Source organism: Mirounga leonina, unplaced genomic scaffold (genome assembly GCF_011800145.1).
Source record: "Mirounga leonina isolate KUSES-001 unplaced genomic scaffold, KU_Mleo_1.0 Mir_115, whole genome shotgun sequence".
In the NCBI taxonomy this organism is placed as follows: Eukaryota; Metazoa; Chordata; class Mammalia; order Carnivora; family Phocidae; genus Mirounga; species Mirounga leonina.
In genome coordinates this window covers 63934609-63954754 of record NW_023270268.1, presented here as the reverse complement: position 1 = coordinate 63954754, position 20146 = coordinate 63934609, and the positions used below count along the sequence as shown (strand labels likewise).

At 43.3% G+C, this 20146-nt stretch overlaps 1 protein-coding gene across 5 annotated transcripts in view; it reads right to left on the bottom strand.

Annotated features, from left to right (window-relative positions):
• The window catches only part of FNDC3B (fibronectin type III domain containing 3B), a 341048-nt gene that overhangs the window by 44324 nt on the left and 276578 nt on the right, over positions 1-20146 (bottom strand). For 4 of the 5 annotated variants that reach the window (XM_034999006.1, XM_034999012.1, XM_034999017.1 and 1 more), the window contains 8 exons: positions 14704-14828; positions 13310-13484; positions 11335-11421; positions 9829-9967; positions 7580-7651; positions 5332-5450; positions 2712-2817; positions 1631-1806 (listed from right to left, as the gene is read on the bottom strand). In XM_034999006.1, coding sequence (XP_034854897.1) covers positions 1631-1806; positions 2712-2817; positions 5332-5450; positions 7580-7651; positions 9829-9967; positions 11335-11421; positions 13310-13484; positions 14704-14828 — 999 coding nt within the window. The remainder of the gene's footprint in view (positions 1-1630; positions 1807-2711; positions 2818-5331; positions 5451-7579; positions 7652-9828; positions 9968-11334; positions 11422-13309; positions 13485-14703; positions 14829-20146) is intronic. The other variant, XM_034999034.1, reaches the window with a different exon arrangement.

The window sequence follows — 20146 nt, the reverse complement described above, 5'->3', positions numbered from 1 at the left end:
TGCTTTTCCAAAATGGGAAAAAAAGATAAAAAAAAAAACCAACCACCAAAAAACCACTCAAATTTTCCAAGACAACTTGCAAATACACTGCGCAGGGGGTGGATGGGAGAGAGGCTCGTTGGAACAGACCTCAGAAGCTGACTACAGTCAGATATGTGGTTAACTTTCAATAGAACAGGAATAAACCGAGGCTGATGACAATTTTTTTAGATGATAAATTACTGAAAGGGGACAGAAAGTAAAACTCAGAGGCACAGAGCTGCACATTTATCTTTGTTATGGCGTAGATGCCCTGAACAGCAGACGGGAAAATGAGCAAAAACAACAGTACGACAGTTTCTGCAGTATCTGTGGTCATCCCCTTCCATGCTTTTTTTTAATTATAGAAGTTCAGGTGCACAAGCTTTCTTATCTTGTCATCAAAACATTTTTGTTTAGTTTTACGCTGTTTTTTGTTTTGTTTTGTTTTCTTTTTTTAATTTCAATAGTTCTGCTGTGTCTGAAATTCCTTCCCAATTGGGAATTAGAAGGAATCAGGCTCCTGCTAAAGGCTTGCGATCCTATTTTAGGACAAATGTTTTCACCATTGAGCGTGGCTAGCAGGAAATGGACTGGAGACCGACATGTTCCCCTCTGCCACGCTCTCGCAGGACTACCGAGAATGAGAAAAAGTCACCAACAACATCGTGCTGCTGTTGGTTGTGCTTTCTTATTTTTAAAAATTCCATCAATTAATTCCATCTATTTATTTGTATGGAACTCAACTGTACAAATCATGAGTTTGCATGGGGGGTCTGTAGCAGCAGTCTGCACCAGAAAGCAGACTGTATCTGGTTACCTTGTTCTTATCGTGAATCTCCCCCCAACCCACATCACTCTGCAATTTAAAATATGGGTGTAGTACAGACATAGACTTTCAGTCTCTGATAGGCCACCTCGACACCTCCCAGAGGAACAGCAGAAGGCAGGGCCAAGAAGAGCTCTCCAGTCTTCACTGGAAACAAAGCAAAAACAAGAAGCTGGCCTCCCTGCCCTCTACCCCACTCTAGTTCTGAAAACTGACATAAGATACTGCTGGGTCATTTAGACAATATGGTAAAGGACTTCTTATGTAGTCCTAATTTTCCATAACTGATTAATACAGTCAACGAGCGAGTAACGAAATTATTTTTAAAACAACCAAGAGCATCTCAAAGGTGATGTTCTTATTAACCTTGAACTCTTTCTTAATAGAATGATATGAGGGGGCGCCTGGGTGGCTCAGTCTGTTAAGCGTCTGCCTTCGGCTCGGATCATGGTCCCAGGGTCCTGGGATTGAGCCCCACATCGGGCTCCCTGCTCAGTGGGGAGTCTGCTTCTCTCTCTTCCTCTACTCCTCCCCCTCTCCTTGCTTGTGCTCTCTCAAATAAATAAATAAAATCTTAAAAATAGAATGATACGAAGACAAGACAAAATTTCCAATGCTGGGTCAATAGGAAATCACAACAATGTATCACTTCAGAAAAGAGATTTTACATACACTACTTTAATGGTTGTCAAGGCTGGATAGGTACTGCAGAGGAATTTCAGGAGGGTGGATGCAGAAGTTAGAACCTTGCATTTTGATTATGGCGTACAAGCTTGTACTCACCCCTCCGTCATTCAGAGCCCTCACCCGGAAACGATACATGGTTCCGGGGAGTAGGTTGCCAACGGTGCACTCGAGCTCTGGCCCGTGGTACACCTCGGAAGCTACATCCTCAGGTTCTGTCATCTCGACGCTGTACTCCGAGACCTGGTCGCAGCCACTTTCTGAGGCAGGAACATCTGGGAACGGAGAATGCTTTTCATCTTAGAACATTTTTGTGCTTCCAGTTGACCACATCACACCTGGTTCCCCACCAGGTTTGCAAAACGTCACATAGTCACGTGACCGGTCCTCAGTAGCTCTCTTACAGAGGAGCCCTCCTCTCCCCCACAAAAGAGAAGAGATACGGAGGAGTTTCTGAATGATATTATCTGTACTTTCCAAAGCAAGTACACTTAAGTACATTTAATTATACTAATAAAATAATTTGAAAACAATAAAACCATTAGGCAAATGTCTTTACACTCTACGGAAAGGAAGCTACAGAAGAAGAAAATCTCTTGGACTTAAAACCAAAGGTCCCGTTAAATCAAGATAAATGACCCAGAGTTGGTACACTATTTTATTATGTTGTAGACTTAAGTGGTGGAAAAAAGCAGTCAGAGTTCTGCAGGTTTATATTTGCAATTTTACATGCTGTAAACTGCTGACACAACAGGAAATGCTCATACAGCTTGAATCAATACCACAAAGCGCCAGGGCCCGCCAGATGCAAGAATTAGATGTTACCTTACGAACCACCTCTCGCTTTCATCTCTAAATTGAGCACAACTTTGCTTTTATGAATGAAGTTGGAAAAATTCCTGAAAAAGACTGGCTGCTCTGCAAGATCTTTTAGGAAAGTGCCCCCTGAAGGACAGAGGGTGCCCACCCAGCATGTGTGACACCAGAAGGCACGGAAGAGCGACAGAGCACAGGAGAACACGAACCCCAGCCAGCACACGTTCAACAGAAAATGGACATTTTCAACCAAAAACACTATGGTTTTTAGAAGACTGCTGACTTAGTAACAAAGCATTAAATCCTAGATTCAATCTCCAATTGTCCCAGTTGTCATTGTCAATGTGAAGATTTGTTTACTCACCCCACTCTAAGTGGACTTCTTTGTGCTTTGGTCGACCCAAGACCCTCGGTGGTCGACACTGACCTGGTGCAATGCTTAGTGTGCGAGCAGGGAGACTTTCAGAACACTGCAGGGGAAACACCGGTGAGAACCATCTCTTAGTTATTGTGAATTCACTAGACCTCTACATACCAGGCAAATTCTACCCTCTAACTGAACATGCTACCAAAAGGGGGTTACATGTTGAATGTGTACACATAATTTTTTTCCTCAAAAAATCTTTAGTCCAATTGAAGAAGTAAATTAATATATAAGACTTGAAAAAATTAGGAAATAACTCACATTATTGAAGTACAATGAGGGCAAGAATTCCCATCCTTCTCCCTCCCCTCCACTGAAGAAGAGATACGTATTTGCAAAACTGGATTTTGGGTTTTGGGTAAAGCACATAGAAAACTTAAAAAAAAAACAAAACCCCACAAAACTCAGACAAGGTGGTGGATCACCATAATGAAGAGGAGGGCAAGGGGGGTAGATAGGAGGTGGGGGAAACTAAATTCTTGGAGGTAAGTGTCCAGGATGAGTGGGTGGTGGAGAAACAACGGTTAGAGGAGCTCCAAGTGGAGAGTATCAACATGGGTAGGCTGGGTGTGTTCTCTTACACTTCATCCCATCTTTTCCTGTGCTGTGGTTCGAATTCTGCTTTATCCTACTCTTTGACTTTGCTGAAGCCTGAGCTCAGATTTTTGATGCCATGCCCTACTTGTGTACACATGATTTTTGTGCAACAAGACCTTCTCTCGTGTGTGCGCGTGCGTGTGTGTATGTGAAGTGTGACCATATACTGTATATGGCGCTGGTAAAAATGATTTCTGAAGTCGGAGTCGTAGACATGGGTTGTGTATTCTAAGCACACAATTACTTTCCCTTAAACCAAAATCAGAGAGATCCTTCACGAGGACAGAAGAGAACACAAAACAACAGCTGGATGAAATTTTTAAATGGTGCCATAAATGGCTAACCATCCACATACAGAGTAGAAAAGCAAATAAATTCATTATTAATCAACTGAGTCTGACATTAACCAGCAGGTTCTGTTAATGCTAAAATAAGTAGGCCTTCTTTCTGTAGGATCTGATTGTGTAAGGCTGGTGATGTGGAAGTTGATGGTCTTTCTGAGACAGGAGAAAACACGGCGGAGGGGGGTGGGGGGTGTCGGGCATGCAGCTCAACCAAACTCATTGCTCTTCCTGAGAAGAAGTGTTGCAGAGGAGATGGACTCCATACATTCCAGCAGCACGGCCTCTGCACCGCGCCTCACACACAGGAGGTGCCTGGCTGACAATCAGCGGCTTTGATGTGGGTATATCCCACCCCGGGGAAGCATTCCAGAGAGCTCTGGCCCTGGAGAGCGGTCTAACTGGACCCCCCTCTCACACAGTCTCTCTCCCCCATAAACGGGTAGTCTAGACATCACAGTGCCGCTATCCTTGTGGGGGAGAAAGAAAACAAAACACAACAACACTGGAGGTATGCTGACTGCAAAGCTAGGCGCCCTAACGGCAGCTGTTCTTGTGAAAAATAAACCCAGCACAGGGCCCTAAGCCACCATCTCTGTCTCTCTCTCAGGATGGTTTCAAACCATAGTGTTAAATATCCCTACAATGAAAATGGCTTTTTACTACCTTGCCTTTCACGCACTTTCTGAATATAAGTTAAAGCCATTTACACAACTAACTGATTTCTAGGGCACTCCCTGTGTACTTATGAGGTTATTTTGAGCGTTATGAGAACACGGTGTGGTTGAAACCAAGGCTCCTGACGTGTTGCCTGGCTGGTCTAAGGTCAAATAAAGAGCAGACAATAAGGAATACGCTGCTGTCTACAGTTGTGTAAGTTGAGCACTGCACAACTGCAAAGGTGTTTATTTAGCTCTGTCATCATAAATTTATACAGTTTTTGTAATAGTTTTCCAGCAGATGGCAGTAAAGTACCTTGGGGAAGGTGTATCTCATTCTCACAAAATTGCCAGATGTAGTAACAGCAGAGCTGTACACGAGGTCGTATCTTTTTGACTTTAAATTCTCTCCTTTTCTATCATTGCAATAACGGAGGTTCCTCTCAGTTAGTTAATACGAATGTCAGACTACATTCAGTTTTCAGCTGTCACATGTGATCATGCCGAAGTCTTCTAAGAAATAACTAAGGGAGGGCGCCTGGGTGGCTCAGTTGGTTAAGTGACTGCCTTCGGCTCAGGTCATGATCCTGGAGTCCCGGGATCGAGTCCCGCGTTGGGCTCCCTGCTCGGCAGGGAGTCTGCTTCTCCCTCTGGCCCTCCCCCCTCTCATGTGCTCTCTCTCATTCTCTCTCTTTCAAATAAATAAATAAAATCTTTAAAAAAAGAAATAACTAAGGGACAACTGTACCCGACGATACCACGATTCAGCTGAGAATCTTCGGGGCCTATCTTTTTTGTCCTCTAAAGCACAATTTAAAACTCGAGTTTTCATTTCCTGATGTGATACCGTGGCGGGTCGCGTTACCACAGTTCATTTTAAAAGGGTAATTTTGTTCTGACGGTACGGACCGGTTGTCTGGACTCGACCTGGGAAATTTACTTCTATACCAAAACAAAACCAACCTGACTGTGTCCACCAGTACTGATGCAGCATGCCCGGAGTTTGTACAAAGTGCCTGGTTTCAAGTGGGTGAAAGTGTATTCCGTAGCCGATCCACTGTACGCCACTTCCCACTGACTCGCTGTAAGACAAGACTCAGGTATGAGTTCATGCCTTCTGTAAAAATGTCACAGTACCAACCACTAGGCTGACAAAAAAGCTCCAAGTGGTTACCACGAGAACCAGCATCTCCTAGTCGTCGTCTTTTTTTTTAAATAGCCAAGGGCCCTCTTCCCATTCCCTTCACAAAGCTAAATATTTAAAATCCGACGGAGTCATTTTTAATACTTAGTACTGCAGGCTAGACTACTTAACACCACCATTATTACATTTGCTGACTAGGAGGTTTGGATGCTGGAAATAACACAAAATCTATAGTGGGCACGGGGAAGGGGTGGGCAACAAGCGGCAACAGAGGGCAATGTCAAGCAAGCTGTGAACTGGTCGTGGCAGGGGAGGAGGCCTCGGGGGCCAGCCGGGTATGGGGAAGACTGCTGGGCAGTCTGGGACACGCCGAAGAGTCTCTCCTGCTCTCATCTGCTGGGAGGTCACGGTAAGTGGAATCCTCCTGTTACAGATGGTGTCCTTTGGGGGCAAAACCTGCTGTCTTCATGGACCTCATTTAAAAGACAGACATGGCTGCGAGGGTGACAAATTAAAGATGAAGCACTCAGTGTGACCTAGTTATCTGACCACTTCTGGGGGTTAAAGAAAGCAAGTGGGGCCGCCCGAGGGATCCGGTGCTTGGTGAGGGCACGCACCCTCACAAATCCCAGTGGCTGGATGTTCTCCCTCCTCTCTGTCGCTCTCCCCAGTGGCTCTGCTGCCAGGTGACTATTTCACAGAAGGCTTTTCTCCATGAGGTTGTTTTAGGGAAAATAGTTTTACCCTATCCCATGATATTTTACTCAAGTAACCTTCAAGTAACCTTCCCCCAGCTCCTTGGGAGGATGGATTTCCCATGAAGTCACAGCACCAGGGCCAAGGGTGGGGGTATCAGAAAGCATTATTCTCACACTGCTGGTTAAAAACCCATGAAGGGGCAAATGGGAATGGGAACGACAGAAAAGGTTCAATTAAGCACCCACTTTATGTGCTGGCAGAACTGTTCACCTTAAGTAGAGAATGGCACCTACTTTTGATTTGGTATCAGTGGTCAAGAGAGCCACAGAAATTCAAAACATACTTAGGTTTTCACAAGGAGGCACCGCATATACCTGACTTCTCTCCTAGGGAGGTTTTCTAATGTAAAAAACTAAACCAAATTTTTAGGCCAGAATATAATTTTATGTCCATCAGCACAGCTGTGCCCATCTCAAAACATTCTCATGTTTTTAGTTTAAAAGAGAAGCTGATTGACATGAAAACCAAAGTACTCCAGGTGGCTACTGAGGTACAGAAAAGACAAGCACACACCTGCGCTGCCTGTCTGTAGAAGTCACTGTTAACGCTCTTTCTTTTCTTTTTTTCTTTGCCATATGCCTTAAATCACTTTTTTTTTTTTTAATGAGTGGTTAAAGGGATTATCAGAGTGGTAAGATATGTCATTTTTAAAGTTCTGATGACTATACTTTTTTCTACTAAAGCCTTATGAATTTTATTAGAAAAAAAGAGCTAAGAATTTTTTAAAAGGCGCTATTTAAGGAATTCGGTCTCTAACATTGTACTACTCTAATCCACATAGTGTGACAGGTGATGAATAATCTGACTCAGATGTCACAAAGACGGAAAGACATTTGCTAAACTTGACGTAAAAGTGTGATACCGTCACTAACTCACGATACTATGTTTTGTTTGCTATCACTGTACATGGGAATTTGTAGATTATCGCACTCATTTGCTGTCTCCACCTTATCCTTCCTGCTGATTGCTTCTGACAGTCTTCTGCTTGTAAGAATTTCCAGAAAAAAGGTGCCAAGAAAGGGGACGAAAATGTAATTATTCTATTAATTAGGACCACTGGTTTAAAGCAATGATGTGGAAAATTTAAAAACATGATAAAAATGTACCTTTTAAGCATACTCTGATCCCTGATGCTGCGTGTCAAAGAGAAAACTATAAATGTGTGGTTAAGGTTGATCTGTTGTAATAGCACTATCATGAGAATTAATGGCTGCTCACTATGCCCCACTATGGCTACACAGATGTTTATCATATTAGATAAGAGGGGTTGCTCCTGGATTTGAGTAAAATGATTTCCCAAAACATCACCTTCAGAATTTCCATCAGTAATCTCCAGCAAGTACTTGAGTATTTCTGAACCACCACTGTCCTTTGGAGGATCTGGAAAGTAAGCAAATGCCTTATTAGTTATGAAAGGGCATCGATTTTTATCGGCAAGTATCATTAGAACACAGAAAGTCATGTAACATCATAACTGCCTTAATTCTGGATTTAAGTAAAAGGTAAAATCATTACTGTATTATTCTTGAAAAGCAAAAGAAACAAAAACATCAAGAAACCCAGCATGTGATCAGATTATTCAAAGTTCTAGAGCTAGAAATTTCAGTGTTATTTAGTGAAACATGAGCCAAATTCAAAATATGAATGGATTTTTCTAAGAGTTAAGTTAAAATAAATCTACTTTGACAATTCTGAAGCCTATTCTTCAATATTTAGTAATTTTTATATAAGATGAAATACATATTTCTTTTATTATTTTATTCTGTACTTCACTTAGGTTACCAGTGACCAGATTCTTTTGAGATGGAGAGGGAAGGAAAGAAAAGTGCAAAATTTACTGACAAGATAAATAAAACATCAGAATGTAATAATCTGTTCCATCGTAGTTTGCCACTAAGCATACTGTATATCCCAAGTGAACCTGATATGCAGCCAAGTTGTGGATCACTAAGAACGTGCACCAAAGAGGCGGTTTGAGGAAGGGGTGTGGACTTTGGGTATTTACTCCACTGCTAATTCTGTGCCTGCAAGAGTTTTCTTTTCTGAGCAGAAAAATACCTTGCATTGTAATTTTGCAAGACTGTGCAGAATTTACCTCTACTGTCAGTCTGTCACTTCTGTATTTTGGATATAGATTTAGGAACTTTTCTTCCCTTCCTTCACTTGGTATTTCCATTAATGTATACACATTTCAGTAAGAAGATATTTAAAACAATAGTAATGAAGTTAGATATTATAGCATATAGCTAATAAAAATAAACATTTAGTATTTACGGGATTTTCTAGGATTTTCTGAGAAAAAAGCTTTACAATCTGCAAAAAGCACACCTAGATTTTTAGTTTCTCTTAATCATATCCATCTACCAAGGAAACAGATATCCTAATAATTCTGCCTCAAAATTATTAGGTAACTTAATAGTTTTATGTCTTGATGGTTGATCCGCCAATAACAGTTTAATAATAATTTATTTATTTTTTAAATATTTAAGTAATCGCTACACCCCACCTGGGGCTCGAACTCATGACCCCAAGATCAGGAGTCGTATGCTCTTCCCCCTGAGCCAGTGGGAGAGCCCCAAAGGTTTAATATGTTAAGTTCCCTTTACATTACCTGGCTGCCAGGTAAAATCTTATTTTAAATTTCTCCTTTTATTTTTTGCCTTTCAGGTAGCTATTATGACACATTAGTGATAATTATATACATCATAATAGTTTTACATATAATTGCAAATGTTTATCAACATTCTAATGGCATTCTTTTCTTTTAAGTTTTATTCATTTGAGAGAAAGAGAGCGGGCGCCCAAGTGTACATGGGGGAGGGGCAGAGGGAGGGGGAGAGAGAAACTCAAGCGGACTCCGTGCTGAGCACAGGGCCCAATGCCGGGCTCAATCTCACGACCCTGAGATTACGACCTGAGCCGAAACCAAGAGTGGGAGGCTTAACCAACAACTGTGCTACCCACGTGCCCCTCCAATGGCCTTCATTTCTTTGAAATAATCCATGCTGCAGAGGTGAGCCACAATATCCTTCCACTCCATACCTCCCAAACACCACATAATAACTTCAATATGAAAAATTACTGAAGTTCAAGACTTCTGGTTACATACAACAACAAAAACTAAAGTTTTCCTAGTTCTTCTTAACTTGAACATTCTGTACGTCAAAATTTACTTATGATGACATACCTAAAGTCTGAAATTTATTTTCAGCATTAATTTTATAAATCAATTTTTTACCTTAAATATCACTACCATTTGGTAAGGGCAAGCTACTGAAGAATGAATATATATTCAGAGATTACTACATTCAAATCAATAATATATTAAAAAGTATAGGAGGAAAAATACAGGACAAATCATGAAGTAAAATGCTCTTAAAATTGTCCATTTTACCAGTTGGTGGAATTCTCTGAATGTTTCTCATTCATATATTCCAAATCTGTAAAACTCCCACAAATAATACCTTTTATTTCCTACTTTGGTTTGTCACTCCTGAAGTTAATCCGTTTTTAAAAATCTGTCAAAAATAAGCAACAGCACCAGTAGCAAAACATACCCCATTTGACACTAAAGCCGTGAGATGTAACTGGTCCTTTAATGAGGGGTCTTGTGGGAGGCCCAGGCCGGTCAGGGCTTGTCGTACACACCAGAACTTCACTTGGACAACTCTTCCCTTCCACATTAGAAGCAGTCAGCTATAATACAACCGAAAAAATATTAACACGCTTTAGGTACAGGTATTAAAGAAATGGGAACATTTGAAAAAAAAAAAAAAAAAGATTTTATTGATTTGAAAGAGCACGCAAGAGAGAACGTAGAGGGAGAGGGACAGCCGACTCCTGCTGAGCAGGGAGCCCAGTGAGGGACTGATCCCAGGACCCTGAGATCATGACCTGAGCCGAAGGCAGACACTTAACTGGCTGAGCCCCCCAGAAGCCTCGAAATGGGAACTTTTGAACATGGCAAGATCAAGGCATCTGTAAACTCACACAGACAGACACACACATACATTGTCTCTCTCTCAATCTCAAACAACTGATTTACAAGTGTTTCCTTCATGAGGTACTTATTTTCCATATAGCTAGCTACGAACAATTAAAAATAAAACAATATAGGTGGGTTTTAGTGAAAGACATTTTTACCCTTTCAAGAAGGCATAAAACAAAACCAGTATGTTACCTCCTGGTTCTTACTGCTTTGCAGAAGGAAAATATGGGGAGGGGAAAACAGGTAAAAAATACCCTTATTTATTTAAGAGGAGGGCAATGCCACCTTGTGGAGAAATGCTAGCAGCATCCCTATGTTCTCAGAGCCCGCTCCGAACAACAAGCATTTGTGAAAAATCAGAAACTGTCATTTTCCTCCAACAGTCACACTCTTCACTTGATAATCTGACAGCTATTTACTGAATGACCACTAAGCGTGTCAAACACCATTTGTCCCCCAAATAAGAGAAGGAAGGGAAGACTCAGAAGACGAGCTTCTCTCGTCCTAGCAGAGCGCACAGCGCTGTGCACATATCAACAGCCCACCGCCTGGCTTTTCCTCTTTAACGGCTGCGAAGCTCCGTTTTTCCTTACAGCGCAGAGTCCCATGGTGACATGAAGGGTGGTGGGTTGTGACCAAAGCAATGCCTAAGTAGTGAGGGAGTGGGTAATGGAAGAGAAAAATAAAAACAGCTGAGGAAAAAAACGGGCAGAAGAGCAAAGGCAGAGGCAGAGTGAAAGGGAGATCGAATTAGAAGCAGAAACATGGAAGGGCAAGGTGTGAAGCGCGGGGGAAGACAGGTGCACTGAGCATTCGGTTTGGGTGCTCCCGGCTGAGGGCTCCCGGCCACGCCGGTATGCGAGTTGTTCCAGCACAGGACAACCGTTTCCTCTCTCAAAACCGGGTTTTAAAATTAAAGTACGGTGTGCCTTTTAAGAAGTGTTACTTTAAAAATGTAAAGTGCGGTGAACCTTAAAAATCTTTTAACCTATGGAGTCCATTTGAAATGGTAAATGGGTAAAACATGAAACGGCTGCTTTTTTAAGCAGTTCAGGTACCGAAATGACTGACTCACCCTGAATTTATACTGTGTGCTTCTTTTGAGATTTTTCACAGTACAGGTTAAGTCCTCTCCAGTGTATTTTGGGTGGAAAAGGTTATCCTGCAAAGGCAAAGCCAGAAAGAAACATCAGTATCATAAAGTCTGGGCATTATTAAATACTTTTGTGTTTAGGATTTTTCTATTGCCTCTTTCTATCACCACCAGTGGCCAGAGGTCTGGCAGGGATGACAAAAAAGAGTATCAGAGTCCACGGTGTTGCGGATGGTGCTCTAGCTCTAAGTAATAATTTAACTTTATCACATTGTAGTTTCTCCTGGGTCTGCTGAACTTTATTGTGAGGCTAATACTAATGTGAATGAGAACAATGCTCTCCCCTTGAGAGAATGCAAACCTGCTCTGAAATAGACACCACCATATGCTTTCCTCACAGAGCAAACTTCTCCTGGGGACTCAATAAGCATTTTAAACAAAGGATTAAACCACCAAGCAGTGCTATGCGACAAAGTGGTATGTACTGTAAAAGAATGTATTTAACGTTTTTCTGAGAAAAGCCTCTTCTTTTGAGGTCTTCACTGTGTAGCGGCAATGTGCTAGGTAAGGAACTGTGGCTGAGGTTTCTGACCACACAGTGTCCTCTTCTGGCCAAGGAAGAAAGGACAGTCTGGATGGGAAAGGCAAGAGGATTAAGTATCCCCCTAAAAGCTGAATGTACAGAATTCATTCATTAGTATTTTCAATCACGCATCGCTCTATCCATCCATCCATCCATCCATCCATCCATCCATCCATCCATCCATCCATCCACGATTACATGAGCACCTTCTAGGCCTCAGGCTTCCTTCCGCGTTCTATGGGCTCAGCATGGCCCAAGAACAGACAAAGCCTTGCCCACCAGAAATTTCCATGCCAGGTGGAGACAGTGATTAAAAAAATAAAACCTATATATAAATATGAAGCATGTCGTGTGGTGTTAAGGGCAACGACAAAGAAAATCATGCGGGGTGAAAGGACAAAGCGGTGGATCTAGTGAGGTGTTCCTCTAGGGCTGTGCCGGTTAAATAAGGCAGCCACGTGGGGCCCTTTAAATTTAAACTAAATGCAATTAAAAATTGAGTTCCTTGCGCCCACAGCCATATTTCAAGTGCTCAATCGTCACGTGTGACTTGGTGCGACCTTCACTGGCTAGCACAAACTACAGATCATTTCCATCATTGTGGAAAGTTCTACGGATAGTGCTGTTTTACACGGTGGTCAGGGAAGGGCTCTCTACAAATCATGTGTGAGAAGGGACCTGACGGAAACGGGGGAAACGAGTCAGAGATGAGTGGAAGGGCCTTCGAGCTATCAGGCACAGAAACTGCAAAGGGCCTGAGGCTAGGGTACATGCTTGTGTGTTCTATGTGACTACAGACGCAGAAACAAGGACATGAAAGAAAAATCCAATAGCACAGGACCTGGTAGGCATTGAAAGGGCTCCAGCTTTTATTCTAGAAGAGAGGAGAAGGCCCAGAGGTAGGAAGGGTTCTAAGCAGAGCACTGACATGATCTGTTTTACTTAACAGATCACCTAGGCTTCCTGTGGAGAACTGACTATAGTATAAGAAGGGTGAAGGGAGGGAAAATACTTAACGAAACTACTGCAAAACTCCAGGGATGGCATAGTGGTGGCTTGCGAAAGGGTAGTAGCCTTAGCTTTTGAGAAATGGCCAGATTTCTGGTTAATTTTTGAAGATAGATTTAAAAGGATTTGCTGACTGATGGGGTCAAGGACAACTCCAGATTTTCTGGCTTCCCCAAACAGAAGGACAGGAATGCCACTCCCTGAGATGGGGAAGACTGTGGGAAGGACAGCCGGTGGTGGTAATGGTAGAAATTAAGGGCCTGGTTTTGAACTTAAGTAGCTAATGTAATTTATGGTGTTCTGTCCGTTATGACGATACTGACTTATACAGAACATATGCAAGGGTATAAAATCTGCAGAGCTTACATTTTCATCCTCCTGGATTTCCAAGGTGTAGGTGACCACTTCCTCAGGTGAACAGCCTTCTGGTTTATTCCACTGCAACGTGACCCATGTGACTCCAGCTCGAACAAGTCTTGGTGCAGAGGGCATCTGAGGAATGTTTCCTAATGTGTAACATACCACCTCTTGGCTATAACCACTACAGAGAGATAAACCCAGTAAGACACACATTTAGGAACATGGGGGGAATCTTGGCATTTTAAAAGAGGAAGGATAAGCCTACCTACTGCCCGACTGGCTCGGGTTGGAAAGTCTGGGGCATGACAGATTCGGCCAATAAAGGAAGGCAAGCATCCTTTATGTGATATTCCCTACCCCAGCTTTCCATTTGCCTGACTGCCTGCTTCAGGCTGCGACTAAGAAAGCACAGCACATTGCAGGACAACAGAGTTAAGGATTTATTTCCCCCTGAAAGCACCCAGCAGAAAGCACAACACTGTGCAATGTCACTAAGCTATGACCCACGGCTACCAAGGAAACTTCAAATCAGTGCAAGCACAAATAATCGTCTGCTGATGAAATACACTGTTTTACAAATATATACGGTGCTATTTTTCAGAAGTTTGTAGGTGCTTCCAATTCACTGACAAACTCTTGAAGCCTTTATCATCATGACTTTTTCTACCGGCAGACTCAAAATGTGCACCGTTATCACGGATGGGGAGAGGGGGCTGTGAAACTTTGTGATGTTCTCGAGGCTGGAAAAAAGCTTGCGGACCAATGATGTGCTGAACCTTTAAGATTTTTCAATAAGCAGTGATGAAAGAGAAAGGATTTTTCCCTTAATCAAGAGTTACCCAGGAAGTACAAATGAAATACGGTCTTTTCAAAGCATCTTTAATCCCCGGACACCTGTTCCGGCCTTTCTTCTGCAGCTCAGAGGCAAGCGGCGGTGCCCTGGCCAGGGTGGGTTTTCACCAATCCTGTGAGGGTCTGCCCAGGGCTTGACAAGAATGCCCCGCCTAGCACCCCTTCCTCTCTATCAGGCAACCTCAAATATAACTGAAAAAGGCCACTGCATGAGTAGTGACGAAAGGAAAAGGCACATGTTCTGAGAAAAAATAAAGCCTCAAGAGGGATTTCCTTCAGAATCTGGACTGCTACCTTCATCTGGGCTTCCAGAGACCCCTCGTGGGCCCTGCCTCACAGCTTGTGAGCCTGCACCGAGGCCGCCCAGCAGCAGTCATCGCCTCGGGAGGCGCCTTCTACCCTCTGATTAGGATTCCCTCTGGGAAAATCTCAAATTGGTTCAGTGTGGAGGCAGGGGATGTCTTCACGCCTTCCAGCCACCACATGAGAGGAAGACACAGAATCACCATGTGAGTGTTTAATAGCAGGAGGGCGAGGGAACGTCATACCTGGTGCCGATATCATTCCGAGCAGCCAACCTGAACGTGTACCCCATCGCTGGACAAAGCTTTGTCAACTTGCAGTGCTTCTGACTCCCAAAGAAGCACTGTCTGAAACCACTGTTTCTTTTCCCCTAAAAGAGAGTGAACAATCGCACAATTTTTTAGAAAATAAGTAAGAAACTGAGAAGGCATTTTGAATAATGGTTTCATTTCCTGGGTTTGGATGAACAGAACCAAGAGAAGGAAAGCTTCTAGGGGAGTGTTTGTTTGCACATGAAGCACTTGACAATGCAACGTCATCCTTAACATAAGGGCTCTGTGGGCGCCTGGGTGGCTTAGTTCATTAAGCGTCTGCCTTCAGCTCAGGTCATGATCCCGGGGTCCTGGGATCAAGCCTTGCGTCGGGCTCCCTGGTCAAAAAAGGCAGTCTGCTTCTCCCTCTGCCCTCCTCCCACACATTCTCTCAATCTCTCTTTCTCTCAAATAAATAAAATCTTTAAAAAAGAAAAAGAAAAATCTGTAACTGAGACAAATCATGCATCGTGCTTGTGGTATTTCTAAAGTGGCTCTGGTTAACAACAACAACAACATCATCAACAAAAAAGTCCTTTCAGTATAAGACAATGCACAATTTCTAAGATCTGCCTCACTTGGATTGGTCAAACTGCCCAGTCTGACCAACCAAGAGTAAGTGTGCAGCCTTATTTTCGGGATTGCCAGTTGTGGAAACGCATCGTACTTCCCGAGCACCTGAGGATCAGTCCAACGAGTTTGGTACGCCAGAGAAAGAAAGCCCTCCCCAGTCTTCTCTCTCCTTTCCCACTTGGCCCCCCAGTCCCTGAACATGTACATGCCTGCAATGGTGAGCTACTTGTTCACGGATCCCTAAATTCTCGTCACATGCCTTTGACTCACCTGGCCCATATCCGCTTCCCTCCTAACAGTGCCTTGGACAGTCACGGAACTCAATCACTGCTTACAGAGTCGAATGTCCGATAAGCATGAGGAACCTTGGCTGAATTCACCTCTATGTATTATCACCTCTCTTTACAGTTCTTATCAGGCTGGAAATACATTTTTAATGCCTTTCTAGCCTTACATGATGCTTCAGATTCTTTGAAGTAAAAAGAAAACACTCTGGTAGATTGTCTTAATAGACCCATGAGTAAGAAAAAAAACTCACCTGCCCTGTGCCATGCTCAGGCATGGAATCCTCATATCAGTAGTATGGCAGAACAAATATTTCATACCCACCATCCAATGGTGTTTTATCGATGTTCACACAAAGAAAACCACATGCTAACACTGAATGAATCTTAGCATTCTAATCAGACAGGTTGGGCCCAGGGCCTTCAGAAATATGTTTGAAGTTCTCAATTTATTTTATAAAGAAAGATGAAAGCACATTTTTCTCCTAAGCAAATTTAAGCATTTCCTTCCTTTAAGCAGGCCCCCAAAATGCTTACCACTAAAACACATCCCAGGTGAAGTTTAATTAAAAATAAAATAAACACACAACTAGCTTGAAGTCCCACTAGAGCGAACAGATTAAAAACAACCCTGGCACATTCATCCTCAGACTAAATCCATGCCTTCCCCTCCCCACCCTGAGCAAGGTGGTGCCCTTTCCAGGAAGGGAGTGGAAGTCCTATTAATCTTTAAGATTCAAAGTTCATATTATCAAAGTTTCAAAGTACATTCATATGCAAATGGCAAAGCATAACATTTTTCAGCTGCTACTTGGGCAAAGTCACTGAGTGGCTGGCATATCATGCCCTTATGCTTACTTTAACCTTGAGTGTTAAGGTTGCTGCAGACGATTTATTCATAGAAAAACTGTTTATACATACATTTGCATAATTACATCCAGTGTCTGATTATACTCTATGCACGCCCTGGTATGTTTTGTATCCATTTCAAGCTGTCGCGTGATCTACCTTCTTTCCTCTTCTATTTCTGAGCTCAGAGTAAACAGAGCAAGAAAGGCACATCCTGCCACCACGGAAGCCTCATTCCTTCCAAACCCGATGCTGGCTCCCCTTCAATGCCTCATTTTTCCTATTTCTTTGTTTGGTCTCCTTTGCCCATTTCTGGTGCTTAGAACTATAGCCAGTAAATAAAAGTCAGTCTGTTCCTTACTAGGTTGATTTGCTTTAATATGGTAAAAACCGGACTATGGCTGAAATGAGAAAAAAAGAATGGGGAAGATCGATGATGGGGCCTAGACTTTTCTTTTACAGGGCCACAGCACAGGGACTTGCCGAAGAATTGGGGCAGAGGCATTCTGTGACCTTCAAGACATTTTTCCTATGTTGCTAACATTTTTCCCCCTCCTACTTTAGTATCAGGAGCAATTACTAAATAAACTCCAACTTGTTTACATAAAGCACGCCAAATTTTCCATCTTGGAAAATTTGTACCTTCCAAGATGAACTACTCTGTGCATGGTCCTTAATAACATGCAGAAAGACCCAGAGTTGCTGGAACCTTAGAACCGAGTTTTAGAAGCAGTATTTGTGGAGTCTGAAGGGTAAGAGTACACATAGTTCACAGAGTGAAGGAAGTAAGGAAATACTCGCGTACGACATGCAGCTTAATATAAAAGGGATATCTGAGAAGAAAAAAACAACAACACGAATATTGACAAAAGTCCTTGCAGTGCAAAAGTGAACTATAGCTGGGAGGTTAGCAAACGAAGATGGGGAACAGCATGGGGGACGGTGTCACCCTGGTCTTCCGGAACAGACTGTGCCAGGTGCTCGCAGAGCCCTGGGCTTGGGCTCTGGGGCAAGGGCATGTTCAAAGGTACAGCTGATGTGGAGAATTAGTCTGTACACCAAGGAGGAGGCCAGGTTGCAAACAGCATTTGCAAATAAGATATTAGCCGGTTCTTCTTGTTGACAGAAATGAGTAGGGTTTTAAAAAAGAAAAAGAAAGAACGCTTTAGAAGACTGAAGGATTCAGATGAACCGATGGGGGTGGTCATGGAAGTGCTTATCATTGCTTATCAGAAATTAAAGATGCCTGGGCATTACTGTCAGTGAAGTTTTACAGATGGCAAATCCTAACTTCCATATGTTGTCGGTAGCATGGCTCCGAACGACTGAGAGGTTACGACCTCTGGCGGGCACCCCCTTCTAATAAAACCTAATCTAAACTACACAGGAGTACTAAGGTATACTAGCTTTCCTTGGAAGCTTACTTTTTCATCAGTTAAGGTCAGCCTTGTGCAAAGTTTCCTACTAAAACACGGTCCCAAGAGAAGTGAGTATCTCTTGACGCTTTTTAGGTCTGCTGCCAATAATCTAGCCAAACACAGGCAACAGGGACACCAGTGGCCCTGGCCTGGTCCTGGTCAGCGACTACTATGAGGCCATGTGTGGTGTGTCACACAGAGGAGAGTAAGAGTAGGGCTCCAACAGCCGAGCTGTTGGCTGGTCTATAAGGGAAGGGCTGGCGCCCGATTCTTTGTACATGGGGAGATCAAGTACGCAGCGTGAGAGCAATTAGGATCAGAACCGCCCTAAGATGAACAACGAAGTCCTGTTCCCCTGAGGAAGGAAAGAAAACTTCACCCCAGTTAGACAAAGAGCAGAAAGGAGGCGTCAAGTCCACACCCTTCATCACTCTGGAACAGATGTAGGCAGTGGGCTGCATTTGACACGAAGTGATCCAACCCCCAGCCGTGTTCTGGCCAAATCTCCGACCGCCAGTGTCCACAAGCCAAAAGGGGCAGAATTTCAGGGCTCCCTGGCTGGTTTCCATTTCAGAATCCTGGGCATGCCCAAATGCTTGCTTCTACAGTACAACTGAGTTCAAGGACAAGATTAATCTTTACTAAATGTGAAGAAATCTTGGGAGTACAAACTCACTGTGTGCTGATTAACTTTAAGGCACTCAATTTCGCATGGGGTGCAGCATCACAAACCTGGGTTCCTTCCCTCTTCAGCTGAGTGTTCCTCTTCTCACTCGACTAGATCCACAGGTCTTGTTAATCTATCATTATCCTAGACGCAGCCCCAGCCCGAGAGCACCAATTCAGCACCCATGGCCCTGACACAAACGGAGCTGTTTTCTGGCCGGGGCGCGGGATGCTTGTCCCCCACTCCTGGTCGCCACTGCTCTCCAGGAAAGCCAGCGAGGTGGCGCATATACAAGGCCCATATCACATCAGCCCTTGCCCAGGTCCCCGCTGCTCAGTTTTGCCTCTACCTCCTCTTTATTACCATGAAACGGAAGCACATTGCATATTATCTATATTCTAGACCCCAGAGGATCAGCTTCCTCTCCATACCCTCTGCCAGCCATACCCTCTGCCTCCCTCCAGGTGAGCAAGCGCCTCTTTTCAGTTTAGACTCACATACCAAAGAGAGGTCCCATCTCTGGGGAGAGTCCCAGCCTTGTTACACTTAAAATCCTTCCAACGCTCACTTTTTAGAAAGGTCACACAGTTGGTCACAAGTCCTAACAATAATCAGAGTCCAGATGTTCTTCTAGGTCCTACAAGGTTCCTGCTAACTTGTCAAGAATGTCAACACTCAGTCATCTCCACCGTTCTGCCGGACCGTGGAAGGGCAGGGACAAGAGAAGGAAACACAAGGGAGCAAGTAAAATGTGGACTCCCACGAGGCTCAAGAGCAGAGGCTGACTCACCCTTGGAAAGGTTTTTCTCAAGATGTGTTAATAACCTCAGGGACAAAGATGTCCTCCCCCAACCACTGGGAGGCGTGGGGGAAAGGAAATGCCTCATCAAACATTTCATTCTTTAAAATAAAATTTGGAGATAAATTACAAATGTAAAAGGCTTTCAATATTTTAAGGAACATAGTCTCTATTTTCCCATTTTATCTTCTGCCCTTTTACTATGTACTTAAATATTTTTCCATTTCTTTCTAATCCATAGTTCAAAAAATTTTTAAATTTTATAGCTATTAAATCAAATTATAACATATTTCTTCACTATTTTCTCCCCACCCCGATTAAACATTTTGCTGACTGCCTGTGAGTTACCCAAGGGAAGAGGACACATGCTCCTGCTTTAAAGTATGACACCTGTGGCGGAAATATTGTTCATCTCCTGGGTTCTCTCTCCTTATCACTAAGGGAACAGACAGTGATCTCTTCCAACTGCTAACTGAGAAGAGCAGTGCTTGAGTGCCCCCAAGTCATACTCTGCTGGCTAGCAGAACTGTGCTGGGGGCAAGGATGAGTCCCACCCTACCTACCACTGCATCTCTGGGCGCACGTTGGTCTTCCTTCTCCCTCTTCCCAGAACACTTGGAAGAGTAGCAGGAGTATGAACAAGAGTTATATTGCCTTTCAAAGTCCATGACCTTGTATGTAACAATCCTAGGGCATAGTACTCGAAACAATGTATGTGCTATACAAAGATAAAGGCAAAAAAGATTTTTAATGGTTTCTCATGACTAAGAAAGTCTACAGTCCTTTC